This window comes from Lipophrys pholis, assembly GCF_963383615.2.
Source record: "Lipophrys pholis genome assembly, chromosome: 17".
NCBI lineage: Eukaryota > Metazoa > Chordata > Actinopteri > Blenniiformes > Blenniidae > Lipophrys > Lipophrys pholis.
In genome coordinates, this window is record NC_137643.1 from 23,189,310 (window position 1) to 23,207,776 (window position 18,467).

Sequence of the window (18,467 nt, forward strand, 5' to 3'; positions counted from 1 at the left end):
TTATGAGAATGAGTTTGAAAGGCTTCGTTTAGCAGAAACAATTAAAGTAAGTAGTGTGACACGGTGAGGAATACTTTTTAAGAATCTCATCAATTTGCACCTTTTCCATTGGTCGAGTGGCAGAGTTGTCGTCATTGAAACATTATGACCTGGTTCAAACCTCATCATTGATGTGTTTTTTAATTAAATTTTATTTATTTATTTTTCTTTTGATCGCCTTTTTCCAAGGCTCAACATTGACTTGTGACACCATGAAACCTACTCAAAATGCTGCAGTACATATGATAGGCAAATAGGGGGCCCTGTAAGTCTGCCATAGAAATACACCAAAACTGCAGAAGAAGACACGGTGCATGAAGAAATCCTGGTATTGGAGAAATCATGCTCTGGCCTTATTAAAGCGACATGCATCAGTAGCTTCTGCAGCTCCATCTGGAGCAGGTAGTCCGTCGTTGTTGTTGACAGGCCATTCATGGACCTGAACCCCCCCCCCCCCCCCCCCCCCCCCCCCCCCCCCCCCCCCCCCCCCCCCCCCCCCCCCCCCCCCCCCCCCCCCCCCCCCCCCCCCCCCAACATTCAGTTTTTGTTAGTGTCCTGCTAAACCACTCACTGAGTCTGTTCTGTCTCTCTCTCCCTCTCTCTGTGGTTCTGACCCGACAGAAGGAGAGCGACCATCTGATCCCGGTCCAGGTGGACGGCGGCCTGTCGTCCTTCACTCAGACAGGTCTGGCAGCGGGCCAGGAGTACAGTGTCAGCATGGTGGGCGAGCTGGACGGGCGGAGAGGAGCAGAGACCTCCACCACTTTCAGGACCCGTGAGATTAATCCTGCGTTCTTAATCCTAATCCGACCTGCAGCTGGATTCCTCACAGACCCAAAAGGCCAGAGTTGTAAACCAATGTCTCGTCATTTGATTTGAACTTTGTCAGATATTAGCAGTCATTAAACGGTTGGAAAACACAGAAACAATGCATTCAGAATTAAACAAATATGGAAATCATAATTTTTTTTAAATCAAATATATTTGAAAGGAAATGTTAAAAAATGGTTGAATGGTTGGTTGGTTGGTTAGTTGGTCAGTTGGTTGATTAGTTGTTCGTTTGGCTGGTCTGTTGGTCAGTTCATTGTTTGGTTTGTTAGTTTATTTTGAAGGTGCCAACTTCAATCTTTTATCGTACGTGGTTCATGCTCGCGGGAGCTTCACCCATTTTTTCTAATATTAACAATCACCATCATTTGACAGAGCAAGAAAGAAATACAAAGAATTAATACAAAGACAGCGACTCCTGCAGAGCAGCATCTGTAGTTTGAAACCGTGTTTGATAATTCATGTTGATTTTAATTGAGACATACATTCATATCAAGCAGAATTACGACCGATCGCCTGGCGATCCACAGCAGTCCTGCGTCTGGCTGTCTTCTTCTCAGGAAGATGAACTGGCCACCCCAGAGCCGAGAGCCTGCTGGGCGGCTCTGAAGGGGAACATCGTCCGTCAGCTGTGGCAGATACAGGAAGTGGAGAGTTTTATCTTCAGATGCAAAATGTGTCTGTGCCATGTTGGTACATGTGAGCAGTTCAGGTCTCCAAACTTGCAGCGAGAATGAAACATCCGCTGTTCCTCCAGACGAAGTTTGAGTCTAGAAAACCTCAAAACTGAAACTCCTTGAACTGTTCCCGCAGTCATCGCTGGCCCCTCCAACCTCCATGTGGTCAAGACCACCTCCACCTCCGCCGTGGTGCAGTGGGAGGAGTCCCGGGCCGTTATTGACAGGTACCTGTTGACGGTCACACCCAGCGACGGACGGGGGAGGAGCCAGGAAATCACCGTCCCCTTCGGACAAAACTCCGCCCACATCCAGCAGCTGGAGGCGGGGCGCGAGTACGACGTGCTGCTCGTGGCGGAAGGAAGCGAGGGTCGCAGCGAGCCGGCCGCCACGCAGGTGGTTCCTGGTGAGTGGAAACCAGATTAGATGTTAGGTCACCTCTGAGGCGGGTCAGACACGTTAGTGGAAACTTTTTCCTCAAATTCTCAGGTTTCTCTCAAAATGTGTTCAAATTATTCGTGCTCATTACATGAGCGAAATATTAACCATGTATCTTCTCTAGTTTTGTGCCTATTAAGGCGGTGTGTTGTTAAAAGTGGGCCTGGTTTTAAAGGGTTTTAAGGGGGCGTGGTCAGTTTGTGCCAACTCTTCATCCTGGATTTTTTTCAATTATGAAGACTTTTAAATAAGCTCCTTCCACATTAGAATATCAACAGGGTTGAAGCTTTTAGCTTCTTCAAAATTGTTTTAATCGTGCAATTGACGGATCCTTCAAATAGTCAAGAGTTTAATAAAGTCTGGAGTTACAGATGGAGAAATGAGAGAAAGATAATTGTCAAGACTTAGTTTTTTACACGACCCTGGAAGCATCACAGCCTCTGCTGCCACATATCCGATGGATATGACTGATATATCGTCAATCTTTCCAAGATCTGATGTGATTTAGTGTGAAGACGAAGAGGCTGACCACAGGAAGTGTTTTCATCTTTACTCAGATGTCTTGTTGCTGTATTTTATCTCATCTGGGAAACATTTTAGGAGTTCAAGAGAGCTTTTAATGTCAGTTTGACCATGTAAGACATCCAGCACAAAGAGTCTGATAGGAGCATGTTGTGTAGACGCTCCGAGTTTCTCAGGAGTTGATTGTTTTGCGTGCTGGTTGTTGCCGTCAGTGGGATGTTTCCGGTTCTGGCTCCGTGCAGGTGAGATCAGCCTCAGCACTGCCATGAATCTTTCAAACACCTCATCATCCACAGATTTAAAACACATTTAAGTGCAGCTCAACTCCACAATGAATGTTAATTTGCTGAAGTGCTGCCCAAGACCCTCCACAGGCGAACTAACGAACTGAGCTAACACGTGTGGTTTTCCTCTCTGCAGTGACGCCGTCGCCATGCTGCTCCAACAAAAACATCTATTACTTTTTAATTTGCTCCTCACAGGTGCTGCACGGACTCCACTGCTCTCGCCTTGTTTCAAACAAAATGTCGTGAATGAGATTTCCATTACCATGAATACTAAACATGTTTTCCTCCTCTGTTAGATGAGACCTCGTCTGGATTACAGCAGCCTGAGATAATCTTAGTGTTTAATGCAAATGCTCGCTCCCTTCACACCTTCAGGAGTGACATTACCCAGGCTCACCACGGCGGCTTTGACCCTGCCGATCACACAAGCACCCGGCCTGGACGGAGACTCGAACCCTCAATTGGAGGTTCCTAAGTTTGACCATCAGGGGAGGAAGACCAAGGACCTGGGCTCTGTCAGGAACAAAGTCCCTCTGACATCACGAGCTAAAACTCTCATCAGCAAAGCAATGGCAGTGAACGGCACCAAACTCAGAGTCACAGGAAGACCCTTGCTGCCGGGGAAGCCAAAGGTCACTGGACTTTCCCGTTTCAGCTCCGTCAGAGGCGGTACAGATGGGAGACCATCAGGACCCCCGCAGAAAGGCTCAGCTGCAGCACAGAGGACGGGACAAATGGTACCTGAACAATCTAAACCAGGTGTGCTCACAGTCGGACCCTCGGCGAGAGACCTGAGCGCATCGAGCTCTGACAGGAGAGATGACAAAACTCCAGCCACAGTGCCAGAGAATGATTCAGAGACAAACAGGCAGAGCAGCTCCGAGGGACCAACTGGCTCCAAAGAGCAACCAGATGTTGGCACGGCGAGTCGCGGAAATGACACGGATCCGGCCGTCGCTGAGCCAACCGGTCCGGCTGGAAGCCAACAAAAGAAATGTATGAATAAAATCAAAGTGACCCACCTCAGATTACCAGTGAAGGACAGAAGCAGCAGGTTGAGAGACAGGGGAACAGGGCTGCAGGGAAGCACACTGAACCCAGACCCTGCAGCGCCTCCTTCTGGAGACCTTGATCCTTTACATAAACTCCTCACAGACACGTTTGAAAATCTGAATGTCACAACGTTTTCTATCCACCTGTCCAAAGCATCAAACCTCTCACATGATGAAAACATTGTGAAGAAGCAGCTTTTAGGCGGTTTGATTCCTCTGTCTTCATTCTCATCCTCCTCGTCGCATTCATCCCCCGCAGAGTCTTCGTCATCAGAATCGTCAGAGTTTTCATCACTTTCAACAGTGGCACCATCCTCCTCACCTTCATCATCCGTCCCAGACAACCTGGATTCACCTGGAAACCATAAATTAAATGTTGAAGACAGCAAAAGTAAGACTGACAGAAAACAACCAACACTCTCAGTGGATGGCGGGGTTCCGCCAAAACATGGATTGGAACGTCGTCCACATCCAAACTTTGATTCGACAGTTCCTCATCCCTTCCCTCCTCGTCTAAACCCAGAAACCCAAACTGAGTCTCCAACGCCTCTGTCTGGATCAGAGGAGTCATCCTCAGATGAGGTGGTGGCATCAGTGAATTATCCAAGTGAGAACAAAGAGGGGGCAGCAATGCCCACACTGTCAGGAGTCAAACAGAACATTATGTTGACAGACAGAGAACAAGCTCCAGGTCGACGTCCTCCACAACGTGGACACCCACGTCAGCCCTCTCTTCATGTCGCACCTCTACAAAATCGAACCCAACCGATCCGCCGGCCTTTCACTCGCCCTTCTCGACCTTTAAATCCAGAAACAGAGACCAAGAAAGAGTCTTTGTCTGTCACATCATCTCCTTTGATATCGACGGGCTCACGTTCATCTGATACCGGACTGGAGACTAAGGAGAATGAAGGAACTATTGGCGGAAGTGTATCCGTTGATTTCAATCAGACTCGGAAAGAAAAGTTACCTCCTTCACATCCTCCATATAGGAGAACTGGCATCATCCGACGGCCTCAACTTATAGATGGATCTGCTCAAAACCGCACAAAGTTAAGATTTCCACAAAGGGGTCCAATACGCAAACTAGTCCCAAACACAAGGCTCAATGTCGGCAATAGATCTGGTCCCGGAGGTCCACCCAGCCAACAAGGAAGGGATAGTCTCAGGGAAAACCCAGCTGCCAGTGTCGGACGACCAAGCAATGAGTTAGAAAAAGAAACTATGACCATTAAAGTTCAAGACAGACAAACTTCAAGTCGACTTAATCCAGGATTCTCAAGACCAGTCACACCTGCAGAGGGACATCCACCAACAAGAACTATTACAGGAGAGCATCACACTCCGACACATGAACACGACTCTAGAATCAGATCAGAAACTGAAGAGTTAGGTCGGGAGTACAATGAAAGGATTAATGCCACAGGTTCTGACACACTAAACGAAAGCTTAGTTCCACAGGAAAATACTGGCACGACAGTTGAGGGAGGGCCAACAGCAGATGAACCTCATTCAAGAGCCTTAATACCATCAAGACCTGATGATTTAAAACAGAGAGAAGATGAAGAAAGTGTCACAACAAATACCAATATCAATGTCAAACATAGCACAGCTGGCGGTGGACTAACACTCAAAAAGGAAAATTCTAAAACCTCAAGACCGATTACTCCTCCAATGAGTCGACCGCCAACAAAAACTATCATTGAAGAGCATGACATTCAGACAGGTAGCCATGGCACTAGAGTCAGACCAGAAACGATCTCCTTATATACAGGCGGTGGTGACGAAACTACCAACAAAGACAGTCCCAACCCTAGAAAACACACTGACACTACAGGCAAAAGAAGACCCAGACTCAATACCCCTGCTTCAAGAACCTCAAGTCCAGTCAGACCAATAAACCAGAAACCACCACCAAGGACAGGGACAGGAGAACATCCTTCTCAAAAAGACAGTAATTCCAGTAGAGTCGAACCAGAAACTACTGCCTCAGATTTAGAGCATAAAGAAGAAACTCTTAGCAAAGAGACTGACGATGCGAATGAAAACACAGGTACTGTAATCAGAGGTCCACCAACTCTCAAACAACCCGATTCAAGACCAGCTACACCATTAAATAGACAACCACAAACAACATTAAGAGAAGGAGAGAATCACAATTCACGAGGCAGCCATGACACTGGAGGCAGATCAGAAACCAGCGCTGTAGAGGCAGAAGGCAGTAAAGAAACGGGTGAGAATGTTGTTGCTGGTAAAAACCCTGGAACTATAATCGCAGGTCGACCAGTCTCCCAAAAACCAAATTCAAGGCACATAAGACCAGTTCTACCTCCAAGGAGGGTACCACCAACAAGAGCAAGAACAGAACAGCATCCCACGCAGATTAAGAGCCATGACTCCACAGGCAGACCAGACTCTAGCATGCTCGATGGTAGCAAACAAAATACACCAAAAGACAGCGTAGATAACCGACAGAGCACAGACACTACAGTTGAGGAACCAAATTCAAAACCATTTACACCCCCAAAGAGGCTTCCACCAACAATAACAAGAACACCAGAGCATTACACACATGCAGAAACTCAATATACTGGAGTCAGATTAGAAACCAGTGCCTCAGTCCCTGGAGGCAGTGAAGGAATGATACCAGAAGAGAATATTGATGCGGGTAAAAACCCTGCCACTAGAATCAAAGATAAACCAAAGATCAAAAAACCCAATTCAAGACCCTCAAGACCAGTCATACCTTCAAAAAGACAACCACCAACAAGAGCAAGAGTAGGAGAGCGTCATAGTCAGACCATTGGCCAAGACACTAGAGTCAGACCAGAGTCCAGCCAGTTAGCAGAAACTATTACTACAAGTCCTGATTCATCAAACCAGCTTACCAATGGTGGTAAAGTTACAGGGTCTGTAGTTAGAGGGCGACCAACCCTGAAACAAACTGATTCCAGGGCCTTTCGACCAGGACCAGTCACCAGTCCAAAGAGAACTACAACCGGGGTGCTTCAGACCCCGGTGCGACACTACGTCACCCCAAACGGAGGTCGTCCCCGCTCAAACCATACCACAAAAAGGCCAATCCATCGTAAAAACGCAACGAGTCCAGCGTCAGACGTTTCCACTCACGGAGTCATCAGGGAGCCTCTGGATTTTGTGGGTGTGACCAACCGATCGTCTGACGGATTCACGCTGGTTTGGGACTCCCCAGAAGGGAAGTACAAAAACTTTGTTGTGACACGAAAAGAGGCGGGAAAAAATGAAGAGCCAAGTGAAAGAAAAGAAGAGTCGGGGGACATTGTCCACGCAGCAAAGAAGAAGCATCAACCGTCCGAACAACGAGGTACCGAACATGATAACAGAGTACCTGAAGGTTCTGTCACTGAAGGTCCAACGATCCCAACTGGTTCCGTACACAAACTAAACGAAAGTGACCAAAGCCTCAAGACCATGGTGCCCGGTTCCGCTCGCTCCTTCCAGTTCCAGGACCTCCTCCCAAAGACAGAGTACACCCTGACTTTACTGGGGAAGGGTCCTGGGATTCTGTCCAGACTGCACAAGCTTGTCATCAGTACAGGTACAAACGTCTGTGACGGAGCGCCATCACTCCCTCCTCCACAGTCCTGCGTTCAGTGTTGTCTGGTCCCCGTCACAAAACTTCTTGGTTTTGTCTTTTTGTCTCAGTTCATTCACAGAAAAAAAACATCCTAGCTTTTTCTTTTCGCTGCTTTTTTTCCCACGAGTCAATCAAAGACGTGTTTAGCTGTTAACTAATATCTGTCCTGAGCTGTCTGAGAACGTTTGTTCTCTACAAACTTTACAGGCTGCATTTTCGTGTTTTAACCTCATTTCAGTGATTTTATTGAGAGCTGTGTTAACGCTGTGTTTGTGCACCCATTGTTACCATGAATATGTGAAATAGTCATATTCATGAGTCAAATCATGATCATTCTACGCAGCCAGTTATTTTTTATGTCAAACCTCAGATGTGTTAACAGTTATTTAGGTTTGTAGCTTTGGGGGGAAGGTAAAAATGCCGTCAGGTCGATATTTACATTATGAACAAAAACAAGAAATGGAAGCGGATGAAAACATTTTAAATGTCCTGGATTCACTCAAAGACAAGTTCAGTTCCAATGACGTTCTAATAGTCTACTTTTAAAGTTTATATGAGCAGAAAAGAAAACGCTCAAGTAGCAGTTTTGTTTTAATTCTAACGTTCATAAGATCACAGAAAGATGTTTGATTTCTCTGTTTGATTATAGACAAAAGTCAAAATCTGTGCGTCCAGGACTTAAAAAATCATGATCTTTTTCAATTAAATTCAGAATAAACTCTAGATTTGAAACTTTTGATGGTAGAAGAAGATTTGTCTGCTCAGGTTACAACCCAGGGTTGTGCTTTGTGGATGTTGATTTGTGTAGTTTGTCACCAGCAGTGGGGTTTTCAGTCTGTCCAGCAGGGTTTCATGGGCTGCTGAGTTGGCATTAAAAGCGACAGTAACAACGAAAGCTCCTTCACTTCGATTCATTTCATTCACTGCTCTCTGGTCTTCTCCCATTCAGGGTAAGCTAACTGCCAGCTTCACTGACCCCTTCACCCCTTCACCTCTCCCCCCGACCAGGGTAAGACCACCACTGGTCTCTGTTCGTTCAGTCTGTCCTCACCCTCCGCGTTCAGACAAACCTCAACCTCAAACACTCAAAACGACAACGTCTTCAGATAAGCCAGGAGTCGATAAACAACACAGGTAACAGAACAGGTCCTTCACTTCGTATCATAAAATGAAACGGTCTAATTAAAGTCTGTTAATGTCGTCGAAGGATCCATGTTTGGAGGATTTCAGAGTGTAATCTCCTCCCTGATAGTGAGAGACCTGATTGGCTGCTGAATTGCCGCTGTAGCTCAGGCCCTGCCATTTCCCATCAACCTGCCACCGCACAGCACAGCTGGTAACAGGGCCGCCGCTGGGCTGATGGCTATTTGATTGACAGGTTGAACGTTACCGCTGGTTCTCTTAGACAGTTGGCATTAGCATGATTTAGCCAGATGCAGCATGCTGATGCTCGCCATGTTATGAAAACGGTCGCCGTTCACACAACAGCGTTTCTGGTGAAAACTTTGTTTTTGTGCCTCGTATTAGAAAGATTTCCCGTTTACACAGCGACTTTCTGGAAACAATGTCGGTTCCCATGGGAAATGGTAGAAACAATGAAAACCATGTAGTTTCCATGTTGGGTCACTAGATGTCACCGTTGGTTGTCTTTGTACTGAAACCACACACACACACACACACACAGGCAGCAGAGAACAATTTCCCCCGTCGTCACGGCGACGGAGCCCGAGCATTTCCCAACAGTCTCGTCTTTGCCCGTTTACACAGAGATGTGAGTCGGAGCATTTTTAGTGACACTCTGTTATTGTATAAACAGATACCCAAAAAAAACTACGAAGGTTTTGTGGTTTGAAGTGGTTGTCCTGTGAAACGGCCCAAGGCCAGTTCCCCGAGGTTCCAGTTGAAGAAGTTATCACCTCCTACTGGACTCAAACAGGAACTGCAGGTACACGTCGCACATGTTTCTGGACTAAATAATAATCCTCGCTGATATATTTCAGATTGAAACATCGGTGTTAAGCGTTCTTAAGATTAGTACACATGAAGAGTAATTCCCCATTTATTCCCTTTGAGCAGAACATCTTCGTAAAACCGTCAGCGACGTCTTTACTGTTTAAACTCTCCATCCACTCAAACACTGTGACGCTCTCCTTCCAATTCTCACCATTTGTTAATAATCTGAGTGTTTGGTGTTTATTTATTCATGTGTTTCTGTCTCTTTGATTCCCGCCACGCTTTGATTTGCAGGACTGAGCGAGCGGCTCGTCTGCTGCTGCCAGGAGCCGTCGTCTCAACACGCTGTCTGTATATGACTGTATACTGTATATATGTCTGCTCTGTACATATATACACACTGGAGCACTAATAGCAAACGTGTGAATGAATAAATCAGAACGTCCTCGCCCTCTGTGTCCATCGTCAACCTCCTCTCTGTCCAGTGCTTCTCTCCTCTTCGCGTTCGATCTGTGTCCGCCGATCCTCGTCGTGTTGTCAGAGCTTCACCTCGACTCTGTGCTCGTCTTCTTCAGGCCCCGAGCCTCCGACCAACATCGTCTTCAGCAAAGTGACGGAAAACTCTCTCACGGTGTCGTGGACCAAACCAAAGAGTCCTGTCAGTGGGTTCAAGGTCACGTACACTCACGCAGACGAAGGTGAGGAAGAAACGATTCCCATCGTCTGATTGGCGAGACGTTGAAAGACGGGAGCAATGAGACACATGTTACCTCTACTCCAAATATCGATGAATGAATACTGGTCATTTTATTCCCATCTGAATCCGATATTTACTGTAATTACAGGATTAGTTATATTTTAAATCTACCACCTGCATGTTGATATATTGAACCTAAAGAAGTGACAGGCAGTTGGTTCTGTTCATTGAAAGAGTTTCTATTACTCTCATATAATCTGGTGGTTTGACCTCTTGAACACAAACTGTGATGCTTCATCAATTCTGAGGCAGATGTTTTCTGGATCACAGAGCATCTTTCTCCTAACATCCACATTATAGAGCATCTTCCTCCTCTTACGCCCAGATTACAGAGCACCTTCCTCCTCTATCACCCAGATTATAGAGCAACTTCCTCCTAACATCCACATTATAGAGCATCTTCCTCCTCTTACACCCAGATTTTGGAGCATCTTCCTCCCCTAGAATCCAGATTATAGAGCATCCTCCTCCTCTATCACCCAGATTATAGAGCATCTTCCTCCCCTAACATCCAGACGATAGAGCATCGTCCTCCTCTAACACCCAGATTGTAGAGCATCTCCCCCTAACATCCAGATTATAGAGCATCTTTCTCCTAACATCCACATTATAGAGCATCTTCCTCCTCTTACACCCAGATTTTAGAGCATCTTCCTCCTCTAGAATCCAGATTATAGAGCATCTTCCTCCTCTAACATCCAGATGATAGAGCATCTTCCTCCTCTAACATCCAGATTTTATAGCGTCTTCCTCCTCTAAAATCCAGATTATAGAGCATCTTCCTCCCCTAACATCCAGACGATAGAGCATCTTCCTCCTCTAACACGCAGATTCTAGAGCATCTTCCCCCTAACATCCAGATTACAGAGCACCTTCCTCCTCTATCACCCAGATTATAGAGCACCTTCCTCCTCTATCACCCAGATTATAGAGCATCTTCCTCCTCTAACATCCGGATTATAGAGCATCTTACTCCTCTAACACACAGATTATAGAGCATCTCCCCCTAACATCCAGATTACAGAGCACCTTCCTCCTCTATCACCCAGATTATAGAGCATATTCCTCCTCTAACATCCGGATTATAGAGCATCTTCCTCCTCTAACACCCAGATTGTACAGCATCTTCCTCCTCCAACATCTAGATTATAGAGCATCTTCCTCCTCTAACTCCCAGATTATAGGGCATCTACCTCCTCTAACATCAAGATTATAGAGCATCTTCCTCCCCTCACACCCAGATTATAGAGCATCTGCCTCCTTTATCATCCAGATTATAGAGGTGGATGTTGGCCATTTGTTGAGGGAAGTTAACCATTTGCGGTGGATTTTGAAGGTTGGCGGTGGATGTTGACCTTCGATAATGGAAGTTGTCCGTGGTGGTGGTCTGGGTGCAGGTGAGCCGGTCTCGGTCTCCATGGACTCCGCGGACTCCTCTCTGGAACTCTCTCAGCTCGCTCCTGGTTCTTCGTACGAAGTCGCCGTCGTCTCGACACTCGGCCTGGACGAGAGCGACCCCATCAACGACTTCGTCACGACACGTGAGTCCCATGATGTCACAGTCCTTCAAAGTCTTTCAAAAACCTACTTTTGAAGTAACTGATTACTATTATACCATTACTCACTCAGTTTAGTTAGTGAAGCCTTGCCAGGTATTTAGTTATTTTGCAATAATAAAGCAAGTAATCAGTAACTAAACATGTACTGAGCAACACAATAATAACTCCAACAGGAAGTGAGTTACTTTGTTTGTCATAACTAGTAGAATGAATCTACTACTAATAAAGAATTAACTATTAACTGTAATCCACACCTCAGTAAAATGGAAATTACTTCTCCAAGTTATCAGTTATTGAAGGTAAGTAGCCCCTCAACTTCATTACCTTTAAAAGAAAAAAAATAGTAACTTCAAGCAATACAAAGTGATTTCACCAGGTAATTAGTTACTTTGTTTGCATTAATTTAGAGAGTGACTCTTAAATAAGTAACTGATAACTTCAATAAAGTACCAAAACAATGCAATAACTTCACCGGGAAATTAGGTACTTTCTCTGCAGTAATTCGTGAAAGTAAAGGGAGTCCCTTACTTCTGAAAGAAGTAACTAGTAACTTTAATGACAGTGATATAGCAGTGGAGATGATTGCGGGTAAAACTTTCAGAGAGTTTGCGGGAGAAAATAATCAGTTTTTCTCTTATAAAGTAAAATAAAGCAGAGTAGAGTAAAGTAGATGTAGAGTAAAGTAGATGTAGAGTAAAGTAGATGTAGAGTAAACCAAAGTGCCCGCCTGGCCGTGTCTTCTTTACTTCTGGCTTCAGACTCAAGTCTCATGCTCAGTTTAACGGCTGCAGCAGCTGGAGGATCTGGAAGTATCCGTGTGTTTCCTCTCTGGAGTCCCTCCTGGAAATGTTTCAGGTCCCCGGGTAGTTTCACTGCCACTCTGCCCCCTGGTGGACACTGTCATTGTTTCTCGTTCGAAACATGTTTTAAGGATTGGCAAGGCCAGACAAGGTCTGACTTTTGATCCCACATGGGAAATTCAGTCAGGATAGTATATATATATATATATATATATATATATATATATATATATATATATAAAATATATACCTGGAAATACAGGGGGAAATGTATGGTGTAAAATACTCATAGCAGTATTAATATTTACAGTATTATGAGTACCAGGACATTGGTATTCACACAGTTTCTTACTTTTTGGTCTCTCCTGGTCCGCCCTGGTCCCTCCTGGTCCCTCCTGGTCCCTCCTGGTCCCTCCTGGTCCCTCCTGGTCTCAGGTCCTGATCCGCCCACAGACCTGCGAGCCATAAACGTATCCGACTCATCAGCGCTGTTACTGTGGCGTCCGGCGCTGGCAGCGGTGGATAAGTACGCCATTGTCTACGGTGCAGGGACAGGTACACAAAAATGTATTCTCCTTTTTTAAACTCACTGTCTGTTTCTCAACTTTAGATTTCACAGTTTTCTGGACCAATTCAAACCAAAGTGACTCTGACAAACGCCTCAGTTTAAATGAAATCAAACGGATTCAACTCAAACTGAACTTGTCTGGTTGTGTTTAATTTCTTTATTTTTCTGCAATTATTTACTTCAACCTTTCCTTGATTTTCACTTCATATGGTGTTTATTTTGTATGAATTGGTGAGATTTTTGCTATTTGCTTCTTTTTTTGTTGTAAAAAATCTGAATTAATTCTCTGGCTGTCTTACCTCTTTGACCTTGTTTTTAATTGTAGAAGGTCCAAATTGTGATGAGTCAGAAAAAACCTGAATGTGATAAAAAAAAACTACAGTTTTGCTCTCCTGTGATCTGAATCTGTCCAAAGCTGGTTCAATATTCTAAAACCACATTAACGACGGTCCAGCACTGTCGAGTCGCTCTCAGTTCAGATTCCACATAAAGAACATTAGTACTGATCTGCAGCTAGAATCTTGTGATACATGTCTGTCTTTTTTGGATAAATGTCCTATACTAGTTATTATCTTTATCAAACTAAATTCATTATAGTTATTTGGCTCCTGGTTCCTGCTGGTTGGTTTAATTTCTTCTTCTGGGTGTGATCAGTGATGTTAACACGGTGATTAAAAGATGCCCACATGTGAAGCTCACATAAAGAATACTGTTTGACATCGATAATTTTAAATAAATTATCTTTGGGTCTTTCTTCTTACCACGTAAACACGGCGCCACGTCCACATGAGGATTATCTATGAAGCATCCTATCAGTGATACCCGACATGGATTTATTGGTATCGGCTCATAAAGAAGATCATATCTCGGCCACGTTAGCATCATGCTATGTCGCTATCAATGACATAGCTAGCTTTCACCGCTACATTATCGCGACTGTGTTACTGTTGTCTCGTGTTCACTTACGAGTTTCAGTGTCGTGTTATGATTTGTCCTTGTGGACAAATAAGGAATTGCACAGTGTGGAGACAGCCAAACTAGATGTGAGTTCAAGTTCTTATATCCAATCACAATGTTGGGTTTTGAGCACAAAGTAAAATATAAACAAATCTGCCCATGCCTAAATTTCTTTCCGCTGAAATTGAAACCAGTTAAAATATAATTTAAAATTCAGTTTGGTGATTGTAAGAAAGAAAAAGTCTATTTAAGAAATAACTTCCTTTATTGTGGGCCAGTGATGTCTGACATGTCTGAAACCTAACGAATGTTATAAAAACAAATTAAACTTCATATTGAAGCAGTGACCGATAGTTCTCAGCTGTGGCTGGTTTGTTTTTGTTGGTGTAGACTCCGAGTTAAGGATCACGGTGTCAGGAAATGCAGCGGAGCAGCAGCTCAGCAATCTGGAAGGTTCCACCACCTACACCGTCACCATAACCAGCCAGCTGGGTGACCTGGACAGCTCCCCGGCCTCCACCAGCTTCACCACCACCAGCAGTGGTGAGCTTCTTCCTGAAAGACACTGCGGGTGGACAATCAGATGTGCAGTACCATCAGTGACCTCGAGGGGTGCATAACATACAATAAAGGAAAACCTACTCGGCCGACATCTTGTGAACTATAAATGTTGTGTTTCTACACTCACCAGAGAGATCAACAAGCAGTTTTTTATTCAGTATGGTTCACCTCTACAGCGGTCTCCGTAATGTTTGTTTATGTAAGGCGTCCCACTAAGACATAAAAACAAACACTCTCACACACACGTGTAACATTAAGTCTGAAGGAATAAAGTTCACGTATTTGTGTAAAATCAGAGTACGTGTTAGAAATGAGCTGAAAACACTGAAGCATGTCCGATTGCAGTGGCTCCTAATATGTGGTCCAGGGTCCCAGGAGAGAGATGCCAGATGCTGCATGCCGGCCTTTTATGTGTTAGCTTAGCGCAAAGAAAAAACAAGAACAAGAACACCTTCTAGAATCTGCAAGCCCTATTTACTTTAGTTTTTAAAGCATTTGTAGAAACTATGTTAGGAAAGTTTTGATGACACAAACAACAAAATGCTAGCTAGCAGCATTAGCTAGCAAAAGCATTAATGGTTCTCCACACAGAAATGAAACATCCAACAGGGTAATGAACGTTTCTTCTCTTGACTTCTCTTGTAATGGTTAATGCATTTTTTAAATGCATTTTGTGAATTTTTCAACTCTTCAACATTTATTTCAGTTTTTTTCATACGTAGAGGATTCTTTTCGAGACTAAACAAAACCTGTTTTTGTGTGTTAGTTATTTTATCTGTCATATATATTCAAATATATATTTACATATAGTGTTTCACCATCCGTATCAAGTGGATTCATTTTGTCTGAGCTGTGGTTCTGGTTTTCAGGTTCTGGAAATGATGGCAGTGAGTCTCTGGACCTCCAGGCCTCCAACGTGACCCCTCGTACCGCCACGTTGTCATGGAAACCACCGTCGCAGCCCGTGGACAAATACAGACTGACATACCAGACCGACGGACAGGAAGTGAAGGTTTGTTTCCTGAAAATAAAACAGGAAAACTACTGGTCAAGTATCAAGATTTCTTATAGTGTGACAGGTACTCAAGTTATCTGAGTTTGTCTAAAAAAAAAACTCAACCAGAGTTGAGTCTCTTTTGTAAATTAATATACAAAGTATTAAGTGTGGTGCAGGTTTAGCAGAGCAACAGCTGGTTTAGCAGAGCAGCAGGTTCAACAGAGCAACAAGTTTAGCAGTGCAACAGGTTTAGCAGAGCAGCAGGTTCAATAGAGCAGCAGGTTTAATAGAGCAGCCGGTTCAGTAGAGCATCCGTTTTAGCAGAGCAGCAGCAGGTTTAATAGAGTCGCTGGTTTAGCAGAGCAGCAGCAGGTTTAGCAGGGCAGCAGGTTTAACAGAGCAGCAGCAGGGTCTTCAGCAGCAGCAGGTTTAGCAGAGCAGCGGCCAGTTCATCAGAGCAGCAGCAGGTTCATCATAGCAGCAGCAGGTTTAGCAGAGCAGCAGGTTTAATAGAGCAGCAGGTTTACCAGAGCAACAGCCGGTTCATCAGAGCAGCAGCAGGTTTGATAGAGCCGCTGGTTTAGCAGAGCAGCAGCAGGTTTAGCAGGGCAGCAGGTTTAGTAGAGCAGCAGGTTTAACAGAGCAGCAGCAGTATCAGCGGCAGGTTTAGCAGAGCAGCAGCTGGTTCTTCAAAGCAGCAGCAGCTTTAGCAAAGCAGCAGCAGGTTTCGCAGAGCAGCAGACAGTTCATTAGAGCAGCAGCAGGTTTAGCAGAGCAGCAGGTTCAGCAGAGCAGTAGGTTTAGCAGAGCAGCAGCTGGTTCATCGGAGCAGCAACAGCTTTAGCGAAGCAGCAGCAGGTTCATCAGAGCAGCAGCAGGTTCAGCAGAGCAGTAGGTTTAGCAGAGCAGCAGCCGGTTCATCAGAGCAGCAGCAGAGCAGCAGGTTTAGCAGAGCAGCAGCTGGTTCATCAGAGCAGCAGCAGAGCAGCAGGTTCAGCAGAGCAGCAGCAGGTTCAGCAGAGCAGCAGGTTCAGCAGAGCAGCAGGTTTAGCAGAGCAGCAGCTGGTTCATCGGAGCAGCAACAGCTTTAGCAAAGAAGCAGCAGGTTTAGCAGAGCAGCAGGTTCATCAGAGCAGCAGCAGGTTCAGCAGAGGAGCAGCAGGTTTAGCAGAGCAGCAGCAGGTTCAGCAGAGCAGTAGGTTTAGCAGAGCAGCAGCCGGTTCATCAGAGCAGCAGTAGAGCAGCAGGTTTAGCAGAGCAGCAGCTGGTTCATCAGAGCAGCAACAGCTTTAGCAAAGCAGCAGCAGGTTTAGCAGAGCAGCAGGTTTAGCAGAGCAGCAGGTTTATCAGAGCAGCAGCAGGTTCATCAGAGCAGCAACAGCTTTAGCAAAGCAGCAGCAGGTTTAGCAGAGCAGCAGGTTTAGCAGAGCAGCAGCTGGTTCATCAGAGCAGCAACAGCTTTAGCAGAGCAGCAGCAGGTTCAGCAGAGTAGTAGGTTTAGCAGAGCAGCAGCTGGTTCATCAGAGCAGCAGCAGGTTTAGCAGAGCAGCAGCTTCAGCAGAGCAGCAGCAGGTTCAGCAGAGCAGTAGGTTTAACAGAGCAGCAGGTTTAGCAGAGCAACAGCAGGTTCAGCAGAGCAGCAGCAGGTTCAGCAGAGCAGTAGGTTTAGCAGAGCAGCAGCCAGTTCATCAGAGCAGCAGCCGGTTCATCAGAGCAGCAGCAGGTCAAGCAGAGCAGCTGTCTGAAATATTTTGACACCTGCATGTATTTGCCCCTCTGGGGGTCTCCATGGTTTCTGGACAGGAGATCTTGGTGGACGCGTCTCTGACGGAGTTCAGCCTGAGCAGACTTCATCCAGGGGCGTCGTACTCAGCTCAGCTGCAGGCCGAGCGACGAGGAGCAGTCGTGACTGAGACCTCCACCCACTTCACCACCGGTACTCTGACCCCCCTTTCCCTCACCTCCTGCACCCCATCACCTCCCTGCCCCCCAGGCCCCCTGTGGTTCACACCCTCACCTCCGGCTCCCCCTCACCTTCTGTCGTCCCCCTCACCTCATCTTTCCCCCCAGGCCCCCTGCGGTTCCCCTTCCCCTCCGACTGCTCTCAGGAGCTCCTCAACGGCATCGTCTCGTCAGGAGAGGTGGAGATTTTCCCTCGAGGGAAACTGGAGGCGTCAGCGACGGTTTACTGTGACATGGAGACGGACGGCGGCGGCTGGACGGTACGCTTTACCCCCCACTTGGCCGTGTGTTCGATTCCCCTCAAACACTTTCCTCTCAAACCTCAGAGTCTGGATACCATCACACCAAGCATCAAACCACTTTTAATCCAGAATAAAACCAGATTTAGTCCAGAATAAAACCTGCATCAATCCACTTTTAATCCAGAATAAAACCAGATTTAGTCCAGAATAAAACCTGCATCAATCCACATTTAATCCAGAATAAAACCAGATTTAGTCCAGAATAAAACCTGCATCAATCTACGTTTAATCCAGAATAAAACCAGATTTAGTCCAGAATAAAACCTGCATCAATCTACGTTTAATCCGGACTAAAACCAGATTTAGTCCAGAATAAAACCTGCATCAATCCACATTTAATCCAGAATAAAACCAGATTTAATCCAGAATAAAACCTGCATCAATCCACATTTAATCCAGAATAAAACCAGATTTAATCCAGAATAAAACTAGATTTAATCCAAAATAAAACCAGCATGAATTAACATTTAATCCAGAATAAAACCAGCATGAATCCAGATTAAGATGGTTTAATTTGGGTGTTAGACTGACAGTGTTGTTCTTTTCCCTCCCTGCTAACGATCTTCCGTATGTTTTTGACGTCTCTGGTGTT

The 18,467-nt window shown here is 45.4% G+C and overlaps 1 protein-coding gene across 2 annotated transcripts in view; it reads left to right on the plus strand.

The window, feature by feature from the left end:
• LOC308123072 (tenascin-R-like) overlaps positions 1 to 18,467 on the plus strand; it is a 36,406-nt gene that overhangs the window by 16,515 nt on the left and 1,424 nt on the right. The window contains exons 7-16 of one of the 2 annotated variants that reach the window (XM_080485330.1): positions 661 to 814; positions 1,681 to 1,950; positions 3,167 to 7,420; positions 9,988 to 10,110; positions 11,567 to 11,710; positions 12,964 to 13,083; positions 14,444 to 14,596; positions 15,484 to 15,626; positions 17,415 to 17,547; positions 17,682 to 17,833. In XM_080485330.1, coding sequence (XP_080341456.1) covers positions 661 to 814; positions 1,681 to 1,950; positions 3,167 to 7,420; positions 9,988 to 10,110; positions 11,567 to 11,710; positions 12,964 to 13,083; positions 14,444 to 14,596; positions 15,484 to 15,626; positions 17,415 to 17,547; positions 17,682 to 17,833 — 5,646 coding nt within the window. The remainder of the gene's footprint in view (positions 1 to 660; positions 815 to 1,680; positions 1,951 to 3,166; positions 7,421 to 9,987; positions 10,111 to 11,566; positions 11,711 to 12,963; positions 13,084 to 14,443; positions 14,597 to 15,483; positions 15,627 to 17,414; positions 17,548 to 17,681; positions 17,834 to 18,467) is intronic. The other variant, XM_080485331.1, reaches the window with a different exon arrangement.